The sequence below is a fragment of the Acomys minous genome (assembly GCF_964271855.1).
Source record: "Acomys minous genome assembly, chromosome: 2".
Lineage (NCBI taxonomy): Eukaryota > Metazoa > Chordata > Mammalia > Rodentia > Muridae > Acomys > Acomys minous.
The window spans coordinates 135,107,380-135,121,493 of NC_140484.1; the positions used below are offsets into that span (position 1 = coordinate 135,107,380).

At 38.7% G+C, this 14,114-nt stretch overlaps 1 protein-coding gene across 1 annotated transcript; it reads left to right on the top strand.

The window, feature by feature from the left end:
• Positions 1-12,574: 12,574 nt before the first annotated feature.
• Positions 12,575-13,513, top strand: LOC311581370 (olfactory receptor 51A7-like; the record flags this gene model as incomplete). The annotated part of the gene is made up of 1 exon (XM_084753533.1): positions 12,575-13,513. One exon carries the CDS (start codon positions 12,575-12,577, stop codon positions 13,511-13,513), a length of 939 nt encoding a protein of 312 aa, XP_084609659.1.
• Between the last annotated feature and the right edge of the window lie 601 nt (positions 13,514-14,114).

Here is a 14,114-nt window from a genome sequence, read left to right on the forward strand (position 1 = left end):
TATCTGGGATGAAGCCAACTGATTATGGTACATACTCTATAGGATGTATTCTAGAATTTGGTTTGCAAGCACTTACTGAGAATGTTTGCATTCATGTTCATAAAGAATATTTGTGAACATAAAACAACTATTTCTGGCTCTGTTAGCAGCATAGTCTCCTTTGCAACTCATAACATTATCCTTGAGTACAAAGCAGCCTTACTCAGATCTTCAATGTTTGTGTGTGTGTGTGTGTGTGTGTGTGTGTGTGTGTGTGTGTTGATGCATTCCAATAACAATATTTTTAAAGATTTCAAGCTGTATTTCTCCTTCAGGCTGCAGTTTAGCAGCCCTTACTTGCTAAACAGTAAGCCTGGAACCCTTTTCTGTCTCTGTCACTTCCATATCTCATGCAGATTAGGACTTTATCAAGTATTTATCAAAGGGAATGAGAAAAGAACTCTGTTATTCAGTAGCAACAGGTGTATTGTATTCACCAGCTGGAAATTCCCCAATTGTCTCACCATTGCTCACTTCACCCTGTTCTTGAGCCATACCCACAGGACAGGCTTCTTTATCCTTCTAGAACTTGCCTTGCATCAGTGTATTCTGGCAGAAAATACCCTCTGCCCATGCTGTACATGACTGGCTTTACTCTGAGTCTATTGTGGATTACCACTTTCCTCAGAGTGAGTGGTACAAGGGCTCTCGCTTGCTTCTCCCTTAGCATCTTTCCTCTGATTCTGTCTTCTTTGAAAGCTTTAGTTATCATGTGCCTATAAAGACAAAATCTTAGCAAGAAAGTTTGAATTCATCCCTCTTATCAAATCATTTTGAGGACCTAACAAATACTTTAATTTCCCAGTCTAGATGCTGCCTATAATTGAGGGTTTTTTTGCCCCCAGCTTCACAAATGTGCTAACCTCCTTCTAATTTTCCTTAGATTTACTGTGGTCTGACAGAAATGGGGCTCAGAAATTATGATATATGCTCTAAGTTGGAAATTTTACTGTCTTAGAGAGCTAAAGGTTTTCTTAAGCAAATCTTGCTACTTACTATATCATGATATTTCATAAACACACACCATCCTTGGACTCAGGGGTTGTACTTTACTTTTTCATTTTCCAAGTCTTATGTTCTCAAGGGTTAAAAGTTCTGTTTGATCCAGGCTTTCTCTTCACAGTTTTTTTTTTTTGTTGTTGTTGTTGGGTTTTTTTTTTGTTTGTTTGTTTTTTGTTTTTTTGTTTTGTATATGTCGATATTAGCTCACTGGAATCTAGTCACTGATTCTCCCAGCCACTCAGAAAAGCTTTCTGAGATGATTACTTCCTTGTTCCTGTGGAAGACTATGGAAAAGATGTTGGCTAAATGTACAACTTTTCTCTGTGCAAGGGCATCTCTCACTGTGAAAGGACCGCTGCCTTTTGAGAGTTTGCATTACAAAGCACGGAACGAACTGTTCTAACTTATCCAAACCCCTTCACCTTCATTTTACCATGAGGGAAAAAAGGCAGAATCATTAAGCGATTTACTTCTTATCACACACCAAGTCAGTGTCAGAGATATGCACTGACTACAGTCAAGGCTTCCGGAAACACATGCTGGTGCCTTCACTAGCAGTGAGTTGTTGGAATTCCCATCCTAGTTGGGTCAAGTAGAGTGTGGCACCTCATGGTAACAAAGGCTGACTATGAAAGGGGTTTATTCAATTGCACAATTAATGTGCATTTTCTACCGTGACCCATGCTACCTCTCTGGACTGAGTCTGTGGATCAAGCTCTGGCTTGTGCTGCGGGCTTCTGTGAGATGTCATTTCTTCTTAACATCTGTGAGTCCGTCTTTGAGGACTGATGCAGGAGTCACTTGTTCTGTACATGTCTGTGGTCTGGTAACCCCACATGATGAACTTTCAGCTGCCCATGCACAATCTCTGAAAATACATTTTGTCTGTCTCTTCTCTTTTGCCTACAAATAACCCTCAAGAATAGACAATGATGAAAAGGCCAAGTTTGCTGTTCTCTTTTGCTAGCTCGGAATCAGATTTTCTTCATTGGATTTCATAGAAAAACAAAGCCAAACTAGGACCTGGGTGTAGAGTGGGAGTTTGAGCCATTGCTAGGTGCCTCTGTTTCTTTTCCACACTACATTCTTTGGGTATTATGGAACCCAGGGCCTTCACTATTGTAAATTCCTTTGCTTGTTTTCCCTACACAGACTTAAGAACCAAAGACAAAAATCAAAGACATGTCATGGATAATAAACAAGAATTTAACCATTATCTGGCTGATTAACTTCAGTGTGAGACATTCAATATGGAAACGAAGTTTATCAAGTTACTATTAGATTTGGGAATCAAAATATGCATTTTCTAAGCTTTTAGGTAAAGGAACAGTATAATTTCCCATTGAAAATACATTTTTCTTCTCTAAGTTGTTATTAAATATATTCTTTTATTTTTTTTCTAATACGGTAGAATTCTTTTCTTCATTATGTGTACTGATGAAACTGAATTATGTACTTTGAAAGCATTCTGACTAGGATGACCACACTTTGGGTTCCTGACTCAGTTTTTAAATTGTCCACATAAAATCTAGCTTGTAACACATGTGTATGGGTTCCTGACTCAGTTTTTAAATTGTCCACATAAAATCTAGCTTGTAACACATGTGTATGGGTTCCTGACTCAGTTTTTAAATTGTCCACATAAAATCTAGCTTGTAACACATGTGTAGAAATTTATTTACAAGGACTATGGCCTCAAGTTGAGTAAAACCTAGCTTTTATCAGTGAATATGGGGGTTGGATCCAAGGTACCTGTTGTCACTGTTGGAGAGCCTTCATTTTACTATGAACGTAAAACCTTGTGTCCAGCAGTCAAAAACACTCCTGAAATTACTTAAAAGAGGTAATGGAAAAAAATTGGACAAGACCTTGTTACCGAATAGCTTGAGGGACACTGAAGCTTTGTTTTCTCCCTTTAAAGCATCTAATCTGATTGTTAAGTTTCGATAACTGAACATGTTAGGTCCATGCTTGACCTCTTTTCTGGAGGCTCACGTCTGGAGTAGTCTTCCTACCTTCCTAGGTCTCACTGGAGGGCACAGTGGGAGTCGTGATTCTTTCTCTCCATCCCAGAATGCTGTTTAGTGTCCACAGGGCTCTAGAACTCAAGATCCCAGGTTGGTCCATTCACAGCTTCGCCTTCTAGCTTCATGGAGGCTCCGTGAGTCCGGATGCTTTCTAGAAAAGGCAGACGTGACTGTGGCACAGAAAATCTCTTACCACGAAGACGTCTCTTTTATTAGCTAAGATGAGGCCTGACTAGAGGCAGGTCTAACAAGCCCCTGGGAGTCAGCATTTGGCAGAGACCTAAAATTAGGGTCTGTTTGAAGGAACATGTCTTGCTTTTTCTCTCCCTTGATAATTGTCTCTCCATTCCTAAGGCTCATTGTCTCATTCTCATATTGGCTTCCTCTGAGACTGGGTTCCGTAGCTGCAGTGTTAACTCCTAACTTTCCCTTCCCCTCTGTGCATGTGAATGTAAAGGCTGGAGAGCTGAATGCATGTGCAAGAGGTGTGGTGTGAATGCAAGAGTGTGAGCAGCTGTGTTTATGCATTGCCTAATTAATCTGAGGGTGTATACATACAGTTATTTATGTAGTTTTAAAAAGTTTATTGGTATCTAATATATGTTGACGTGTTCATGTGAGCTTTGTTAATAAGTGTGGATAGAAGAGTCTGGATTTACATATATATATATATAAAGTTTATGTGCAAGTGTATGGAAGATTTTATTTTGTGATACATAATTAGTGTGATAACATCACTTTTGACTTAATGGTTATGGAATACATGTACATTGAGAATGCACAGTTCTAGTTGACAGTATGGGATGGCATAGGTGTGAACATACATGTGATTTTGTGTGTGTATTTTACATGCAGGCAATCTCAGGGCTCTAGTGTACTCTGTGGTAGCTGTGATTCCAAGACCTCTCTCTTAGGAGGGGCTGATGATCCAGAAAAGAAAAGGAATTTCAGCAGAAATTCTGCCAGTCATTCCTCAGCCTTTTTAGTGTTGGAAGGCTCTCTTCCTGCAACATGAACATCCCAAGCCTGCACAGGCTCCCTCTCTCCAGGGCCTTATTAGGGTCTTGCTGGTTATATATTTAATTTTCAAAATTATCATTATTATCTCATACAATATACCTCATCCGCAGTTTCCTCTGCACTCCTTCCAGTCTTTCTTCCCCTCTTTTATATACCCACTCCTCTGGTTCCCTTCAGAAAAGAGTGGGCCTCTCAGAGATATCAATCAAACACAGTATAAAATGTTTCAGTAAGATGAAGCAAAAACTCTCGTATCAGGGCTGAGTGAGGCAACACAGTAGGAGGGGAAAGGTCCCAAGGGTAGGGAAAAGAGTCAGAGACACCCTCCATTCAGATGGTTAGAAGCCCCACAAAAACAAAAAAACCAAAGCAACAACAACAACAACACCCCAAAAAATCAGGCTAAACAGACACAACTATTTATTTGCAGAGGAGCTAGCACAGACCATGCAGGTTCTGTGATTGCTGCTTCAGTCTCTGGGAGCCCCTATGAGCCCCACTTAGTTTATTCTGTGGGCCATATTTTCCTGGGAGTCTCAACCTCCCTGGATTCTGCAATTCTTCCTCCCCTTCTCCCTTAGGTTTCCTGAGTTCCGAGGGGTGGGACCAAATGGACATCTTCGAATTATGCCCTCTCTGTGCCTAATGTTTGGCTGTGGTTCTCTGCATCTGCTCCCATCAGCTATCGCAGGAAGTCTCTCTGATGATGGCTGAGCTAGGCACCAATCTATAAACATAGCAGAATATTATTAGGAATATTTTATTTATTTATTTATTTTTAAATTCGAGGTCTTTGGGCTATCTAGCCTGTGGTTCTGGTCATCCAGGCAGTGTCAGGCATGGGCTTCCTTTGTGGCATGGACCTCAAATTAGAGCCGTGGTTGACTACTCCTACAAGTTTTGTGCTTCCAATGCTCCTGCACATCTCACAGGCAGGATCCTTTTTATTGCTGTCAGGAAATCCTGAATTTACTAGTAAGACTGGATAATATGAAACAATTATGCTTTAAATGTGCTTACTTATTTCTTGAGATTTTGATACAGTGTACTTTGATTACACTCCTTTCTCTCCCATCTTCTCCCTCACTTCCCTACTCAGATTCTCTCATGTTTGCTCTCTTAAAAGCAAAACAAAGCAAAAGGAAACATGGAGTCCATATTTGTAAATATACAAGATTTAATTCCTTATAATCACATATGAATTAACTGGACCTAAGGATATCGGGTAATTGCAGGAATTAGTGAAACTCATAAATCACCTTAGAATCTATACCAAACGTGGTCTCAGGACCGCAGTACCATCAGAGCTCAGAACTCAGACCTTGGTCCAGAACCAGTGAATCCGAATTTTCTTTGCAAGAAGATACATTTGTACGGTCCTAAGATATACCATATATTTGATATCCTTATGAGCAGAAGGTCACATTTATTAGTGAGATGCTGAAGAAATCTGTGAGCAGACATGAAACAAAATTTACATTTTAAGGAATACATAAATAGTATTCCAGAATTCTATGGTCAAAATTAAAAAGAAATTTGGTATAACTATGGACAATTGAATCAGTAAAAAAGGAAAGGATAAGCTTTTGTTTTTGTTTTTGATGTTCTGGTTATTTCTTTTCTAGTGATTTCATGATACAGGCTGATGTGACCTCCTTTTCTCTAGTCATAACACATATTCTGTGTTTAAATGTCTAGCTGCACCCCAGTCATAATTTATTTGCATTTAAGATGCAAATAACCTAAGTAAAATTGAATATGAAAACATTGTTATAAGGCTGTGTACCAATTGCTATATCTTCTCCAAGGAAATGTTATGCTATATTGACTGAGTGGAAAGGGAGAAAGAAGGGAACCAAGGAATTATATGAGCATGCTGGACTCTGCATAGTAGAAAGTAGAACCCAAGTCTGAAGGAAGGAAAAAAGTGATGTTTGGTATCAGTGGCCATCAGGAAAATACAACTTAGATATATCTTCCTACAAGTGAGCATTGGTAGAGCTGTGCAAAAAGAGCCCTTTACACTGGAAGGTGTAATATACATTAGTATAGTCATGTGGAAGATGCTATGGAGACTGGTTTATGATCTGTCATAAAACACAATTATGTACACTGCTATGTACTCAAAGAAAATGATATCACTACAGTGCAAAGCTTTGCATTCTCATATCTATTGCAGGACTATTTGTAACAAACGTAAAATATGGAATTAACTGAGGTGTCTATCAACAGCTGAATGAATGAAGAAAATATAGCCTATATGAAAAATGTAATATTATAAAGGTCACAAAGTGTCATATCCCATCACTGGCATGGAAATGAATGAACTGAAGCATTTACCAGTGGGTGGAATAAAAGAGACACACAGAGAGAAATATCACATTTTGTTCTCATATGTAGAAGCCAAATAATGCTGTGTTAGCTGCAGGGTGGTGGACCCAAGAGACTGAGAAGTGTGGAGGGTAGGAGTGGGTAAATAAAAGGCAGGGTGTTGAATAACAGGCAGCAAAACACAATTAGATAGAAAGATTAGGTTCTGGCATTTCACACTACAGAACAATGGATATAATGTATTTCATACATTTTTATGAAAATTTGTAGTAGAGAAGCCTGAAGGTTCAAAGCAGAGACTATAAGGAAAAGAAAATGTCTATTAATTTCCTTGGTCAGTATAAGCTGTATGGATGTTAAATATCCCACTACGCCATAAAATGTGCAGATTAATGCATACAAGGTTTACTTCCAATACCTTGAAAGTGGTAATATAGGCTGTTTAGGATAATTAAGTAATACAAGCTAATTGTTAGTTGATCAAATCATGGTTATATCAATTACTAGTTTATTTTTATCACAAGAATATACATCCTATGTTTAACAGATAGATATGATTCTACAGATATATAAAGTAAAATAGTTATATAAGGTTTTCAGAAGCCCTAGAGACCTACATAGTAGAGCACTTATAGATTTTTTAAAATATTATTTTAAAGATTCTTTGACAACAAGACAGGTTAACTCCTGGCAACACCCAGACTACCTCAAGGAAGATGATAAGCATCAAAGAGCCTCCTTATGGAGGTGGCTTCAAATGCGGCAAACCAGCCACTGGGAAAAATGTCCTCATTTCTGCCACAGACAGATTTCTGTCTAAAAATGGACAAGCTTGGATGAAGGCAGAGTCAACGGCCAAACTCTGCCAAGACAGAGTAAGCAAGTCCTCAATAGTTCCAAATATGTCTGTCAGATATATTGGGCCAGAAGGCTGAAGCTGATGCTCCAACATTATAAAGAGTTTTGGGTGATTGTTCAGGCAGCAAACTATCGTTGTCATTTTTTCATTTTGGAAGCTGTTAACTTACATTTCTGGTTTACTCAGGTAATTAAGTTTTATTCCTTCTCCAGTCTCTGATGGGATTGAAGACCAGTTGTTTAGTCTTACCATTAATCCTAGTTGTTTAGGGGTTAAGATGTTTTTAGGTCTTAGATAGGTGTTTCAGGTTTTAGATAGATGTTTTAAGTTGATAGAGATGATGGATATCGATTTTCATTCAGAATTTTAGACTCACCAAGATAGGAAAGATGTTTTCTTCAAGATTGCCAAATACAAATAGCCGAATCACTATGAATGTAACATTTATATAACTCCTGATTGTTTCATGGTTCTTCTTGCTGTATGTAGTTTATTTTATTTATTGTAATAACAAATGTACATGTAAAAAGAAATATAATAAAAATTGAAAAAAATATTTGAAAATTATTATAAAGTCAATAAGATAATTAAGAGGAAGTTGTCAACATTCAGGGTAGTGTGTGGGTTCTCCTGGGAATTTCTAGCTGATACCTGCTGTAGACTCCCAAGAGCTCTTGGCCGCAATAAAAGGTATATAGCAGGTTCCTTATACAGGGGAAAGACCGGCAGCCACATAACATATAGTTGACTTCGCAGCAGGTGTAACAGGTACCTACTTTTGTGTTGACAGCCAGGTAAGATACTAGGACAAATCATACAAGACAGAGACTGTTGAGAGATAAGGTAAAATGCACCAGTAGAACAGGTAGTGCTTAGAGATGAAAGATGACAAATTGGAGGCAAAGGTCAGGAGTATTGGAAAGAGAAGGTTGGGTTAAGTGATAGAAACCAAAGACTAAAGTAATTAAGTGATATATCTGCATAAAAATTTCAAGCAAATATTTGTTTCCAGGAGAAAACATCAAAGCCTGTTATGTCTTATACCTGGGGTAGAACTTCTACAGCTCACCAAAGCTCCAAATGTGACACTGTGTACTTTATTTATTCTTTGTGTGGGCTTTAAATTGATCTGAACCCTTTCTTAGGAAAGAATCTTCTAGACATACTTTTCATAAGAGCCTCATGCCATCAGATTCTTTCTAGCTCCTGTCATATTTAGAAAAAAAATAAAAATATTTTTTCAAATTTAGCCATTATAGAAACAACTTGAAATTGGTATATCAGATATATACTTTGAAGTTCTGGTTTTACTCTGGTGAGACTTTATGTAGAAATGAGTAAGTTTCTTCAGTAGATAAAGATTCAAAGGTGTATGTGTGTGTGCACATGCACGCATGTTATATGTGTTTTCACATTAGATTTCATAATGTAGGATAGTGGGGAAATTGCAATCATCCTGCCACAGTATCTTGAGGAAGTGCTGGCATTAATCACCTTCCTCAGTACCAGGACCTGTTTCTTTGTCTATTGCTGTTATGCGCCATCATAAGTTTCAGCGTCCACATTCCCACCAGCCACTGAAATGTTCATTTAATATTGTTACTTCCTATTTCTAATGCTGTGATGGTCTGAAAGATTTCAGATGTCACCAGAAGAATCCTCTAGCTGGGCAGCAGTAGGAAGATGCCGCTTCTGCTGAGAGCTGGGTTGGATGTCCACGAACTCTGTTGCCCCCACTCTGATCACTTCCTTTTGGTGGGTTAGTTTGGTGGCACACAGCGGAAGTGGAAGCAGGTTATCTGGATGAGACCTGATAGGTTGTGGTGATATGATGGGGGAGGAGGTCCTCTTCTCTCAGTGGTCTAGGGGGAGGGGAATAGGGCAGAAGACGGAGGGAGGGTGGGAACAGGAAGATACGAGCAAGGGGATAACAATTGGGATGTAAGCTGAATAAATGATAACAAAATAAAAAAAGACACTATTCCTCAATGTTAGAAATTATTTGTTATTGTACAGATTCAGGCTTCCAACTGGGCACCAGTTCAAAGTTTACAGAGAGGTTAAAAGCTAGGCAAAGAAATGACTATTGTTAAGGTAAAGTCATAAGCACTAATGTAGTTTATCAATTATATAATTTCTTTTTTTCTTTTTCTTTTGTTTTAAATGAATAGCCAAGGAAATAGTGCTGGTGAACTTGGGCTGACAACACTCACCACAGGAACCATAGACTAACAAAGCCCCAGTATCAGTTGCATTCTTTGAATGATTGGTTAGTGTAGTCCAAGAGACTCCCCAAACAAAATAGACTGTTGGTGTAGCCCTTGGCTGCCCCTCAGGGACTGAAGGTGGGCACTACTGCTGAAGACTCAGAGAATGCAGGAAATGATAATCAGGCTTGTGGTCCAGCCTCGATGGTACCAGAAAAAATTATTTATTTATTCATTCATTAATTTATTCAATATAATACTGGGTGGAGGGCATAGATATACTTATTAATGTGATTTTTCACTCATAGGGCAAAATCTTTGGCATAAAATGCAACATTTACAAAGGTTTCCCATCTACTTACTCACATGTTATTTACGATGTTTGGAGGTTTTCATGAGTAAGCAGAGCAACGACTTTCGATCTTTTAGTTTCCTCTGTACTAGGATTTCTCAAGTCTGGCTCCATAAAGAATTGGTGTGATACTTCTTTGCTTTGAGGAAAGAGTTTTCACACCTTAGGGCATATAGTAGCATCTTTGGCTTCTACTTTCTAGATTCCTATATCAATCCCTCCCATGTTATGACCATCAAGAAGGACTCCCGGTATTACCAAATAAAACTTTGGGAGAAATATCACACTGTCCTTTGTTAGATCATTTTTCAAATGAGAAATGCACATATATTTTCTCTTACTAATATTTGAAGAATTATGATAGTACTGTTTACATAATCTTCTATCAAGATAAGCCTTGCTGATAGTGAACTCACAGTTCTGAATGATGTTTATTTTTCTTCTTCTCTTTTGATTCCATTCATGAAACTGTCCCTATTTCTTCCTCCAATCTCTCTCATATGTCTCTCCCAGGTACCAGGGATGCCAGAGATACTGTTACTAGAGTTACAAGCAGAGCCAGTTTAAAACACTGTAGACAAGAACCTACAGTCAACACTAAACTAATGAACGTTTTCTGTTTCGTAACTCCTATACTCAAATATCTCACAAAGCTAATGCAAGTGGAGGAAAAACTTATTTTGGTCTATGGTTCAATGGGTGAAACTTGGCTCTGTTTCTGGGCCCCAAAAATTATCAGGCAAATTATTATGGTGTTGGGAGTGTGTGGTGGAGGATCTTCATGATGGAGAAGAAGTTGAGAAAATATGGAAACACAGGAAGAGACCAGAACAAAATCTAGTTCTATATCCTGTGTGACCCATTCCCTCCAACTAGATCTTACTGTATACCAATACATCCAGGGATTAATGCATCTATTATGTGAGATATTTCAGTAATTGTCATTGGAGATAAACTCACAGATACATTCAGAGTGTGCTGGATTCCACAGGCAGGTCTTAATCCAATCAAGTTCCTCCTAATCAAGATTAACTATGAACTTGGGGATGCGGAATTCAATAGAACCAGGGAAAGAATCTAGGATTAGGTAGAAAAGGACCAGAGTTATGAATATTCTGAGTAGGGTAAATAACAACTGACTGTGTAGGTTTTAAACTCCACACAAGTGGCAGCTGTAGCACATTAAACCTGTTAGTAGCAGCATAAACTACATTGTCACAATTTGGGACAGTGAGATAAAATGGACAACCAACACTGAATGGATAATAGAGTCTCCTAACCAAGGGTTATTGCTTCTGATGTACACATGAAATGTCCATGCATTATACCAACCCTCTCATAGTTCTTAACTAAGTTAACTTGAGGCAAAAAAAAAAAAAAGTCCCTAGTGATAAAAGCTCTTTCCCTTGCATTTCTTGTTCACAGTGCTCTATTTCTAACCTTTACCAGTACTTCCCTCTGTGTAGATTCAAGCTTCTATTTCTCTTCCCTCATGAGGGGCATGCATTAATGTAAGTCATTTCTTTTACAGCTCTTTGATGAGTAGTGATAGCTAGTGCCAGAGGTGTCCTTCCTCCACTGCATCTTGAAGGAATATTCTTACACGGTGACAAGTATAAAGATCTGGCAGATGGCTTGGGGCGCTTGAGTTTTCTCTGAAGTTGTGAGTCTTTGGGTCTGGGAGATGCTCCATAAGGATCTTAAGAGTATCTTTATTCATGATTCACGTGGATAATTGTAAGATTTTCATATTTGCTCCATACGATTTTTATCTTGCTCATTTGAATGAAGGAAATAGAACACCACTCTTAAATTTTAATTTCTTTTGGCCTGTTTTCCATCCTCACTGTATTAATTTACAGTATCATACCTTTGTGTAGATATGTTGTTACTGCAAAGTTTTCTATCCTAGGTGTCATCAAATCTTTCTCCAAAAGGTCAGATTTAAATGATGTATAGTTTTCAGGATTACTTCAGTTCTGTGGGTCTTCTTTAATCCTCTGTTCACACAGTACCAGGGTCTGTGTGAACACAAATGCACTTCAGGGAGCTCTTCTATGCTATAAAATCCTACATTTGATTTACATAATTTGTATATTAAAATATGTAGTTTGAAGTGCTAAGAAGATGGTTCTATGAAAACACGAGGACCTAGGTTAAATTCTCCAGTCGCCATGTCTAAAAGTTGGGCATGGAGGCCTGTGTCTATAATCCCAGGACTGAGCTGCAGAAACAGGAGATTCCTCAGTTTTGCTTGTCAGCTAGTCTAGCTGAAACGGAGAGCTCCAGATTCAGTGAGAAGTTTTACCTGATAAAAGGAAGGTGAAAGAGATAAAGGAATGCATCCTGGATGTTGACCTCTGGATTCCACAGGTATAGAGAGGAACCTGCATGCCCACATGCACACGCACACGCACACGCACACACACACACACACACACACACACACACACACACACTTTCGTACTTTCTAGCTTTATAATTATTTAGAAATATATGAAAATAAAAATAAATATTTATACTCAATTATGTAAAGGTCTTAAATAAGTAGCGTGAAGAAACTGTTTAAATACATTCAACAGTTTAAAAAGTTATATTATTTTTTCATCTCCTAGTTTTAGCTACACAAAATTTAACTCATGTTTTGTAATCATTACAACTAAGAGATGATTTTTTTTTTGTAGATCATTGATGGCACTGTAGGTCCTGGAGCAGCTGACCAAGATACATATTTGTGATGCTTCTCAACACGTCAGAGGTTGACGTCTCCACATTCCTACTGATTGGGATCCCAGGCCTTGAGCATATGCACCTTTGGGTTTCTATCCCCATCTGCCTCATGTACCTTACAGCCATCCTGGGAAACTGCACCATCCTCTGTGTCATCAGAGCAGAGCCTTCTCTGCATGAGCCCATGTACTATTTCCTCTCCATGCTGGCCTTCTCTGACCTGGGCCTGTCTTTCTCCTCCATCCCCACTATGCTAAGAATATTCTTGTTCAATGCCATGGGGATTTCTGCTGATGCCTGCATTGCCCAGGAATTCTTTATCCATGGATTCACAGATATGGAGTCTTCAGTGCTCCTCATTATGTCCTTCGATCGCTTTGTAGCCATCCGGTACCCGCTGAGATACAGCTCCATCCTTACTAGCTCCAGAGTTGTGCAAATTGGGCTAGCCTTTGCTGTTAAAAGCATTCTCCTGGTGCTTCCCCTTCCGTTTACTTTAAAGAGACTCAGATACTGTAATAAACGCTTGTTGTCACATTCTTATTGTCTCCATCAGGATGTCATGAAGCTGGCCTGCTCCGACAACAGGGTTAACTTTTACTATGGGCTGTTCGTTGCACTCTGCATGATGTCAGACAGTGCGTTCATTGCTGTGTCCTATGTGTTCATCCTGAAGACTGTGTTGGGTATTGCATCCCATGGGGAGCGGCTCAAAGCCCTCAATACCTGTGTCTCCCATATCTGTGCTGTGCTCATCTTCTATGTCCCCATCATAACCTTAGCTACCATGCATCGCTTTGCAAAGCATAAGTCTCCATTAGCTATGATTCTGATAGCAGATGCTTTCTTGCTGGTACCGCCCTTGATGAATCCCATTGTGTATTGTGTAAAAACTCGGCAGATTAGAGTTAAAGTCTTAGAAAAACTGGGTCTACATTCTAAGTAATGGGAACAATGTTCTTAGAAGTTCCACTTTATCTATAGTAAGCTACTTCAGAGACACGATAGTGTTTCATCCTCAAAGGAGAATGTTTAATTTACTTCATAGTTCTATAGTTTGTTTCAATCAATTAGTATTGTCCCTTTCTGCCTTGAAGAAGTAAGATGCTTCATAGTTCATACAGCCTTGTAAATCCTTTCATTGTTATTTGGATGGCTGAAGAATTATATCCTTAAGTACAGGACTGGAGAATAAAAATTTACACAATCTTCTAAAGAAAATCAAGGACACATAGTCTTGCATTGCATCTGGGAAAAACCTGAAAAACTCTGAAACTGTTTAATATCTCTGCATTTATTTCTTCTTTTTCTCTTTTTCTCCTTTATTAGTTTATTCTTGTTACATCTCAATGGTTATCCCATCCCTTGTATCCTCCCATTCTTCCCTCCCTCCCATTTTCCCCTTATTCCCCTCCCCTATGACTGTTCCTGAGGGGGATTACCTCCCCCTGTATATGTTCATAGGGTATCAAGTCTCTTCTTGGTAACCTGCTGTCCTTCCTCTGAGTGTCACCAGGTCTTATGCTGCATTAAATCATTTACAGCAT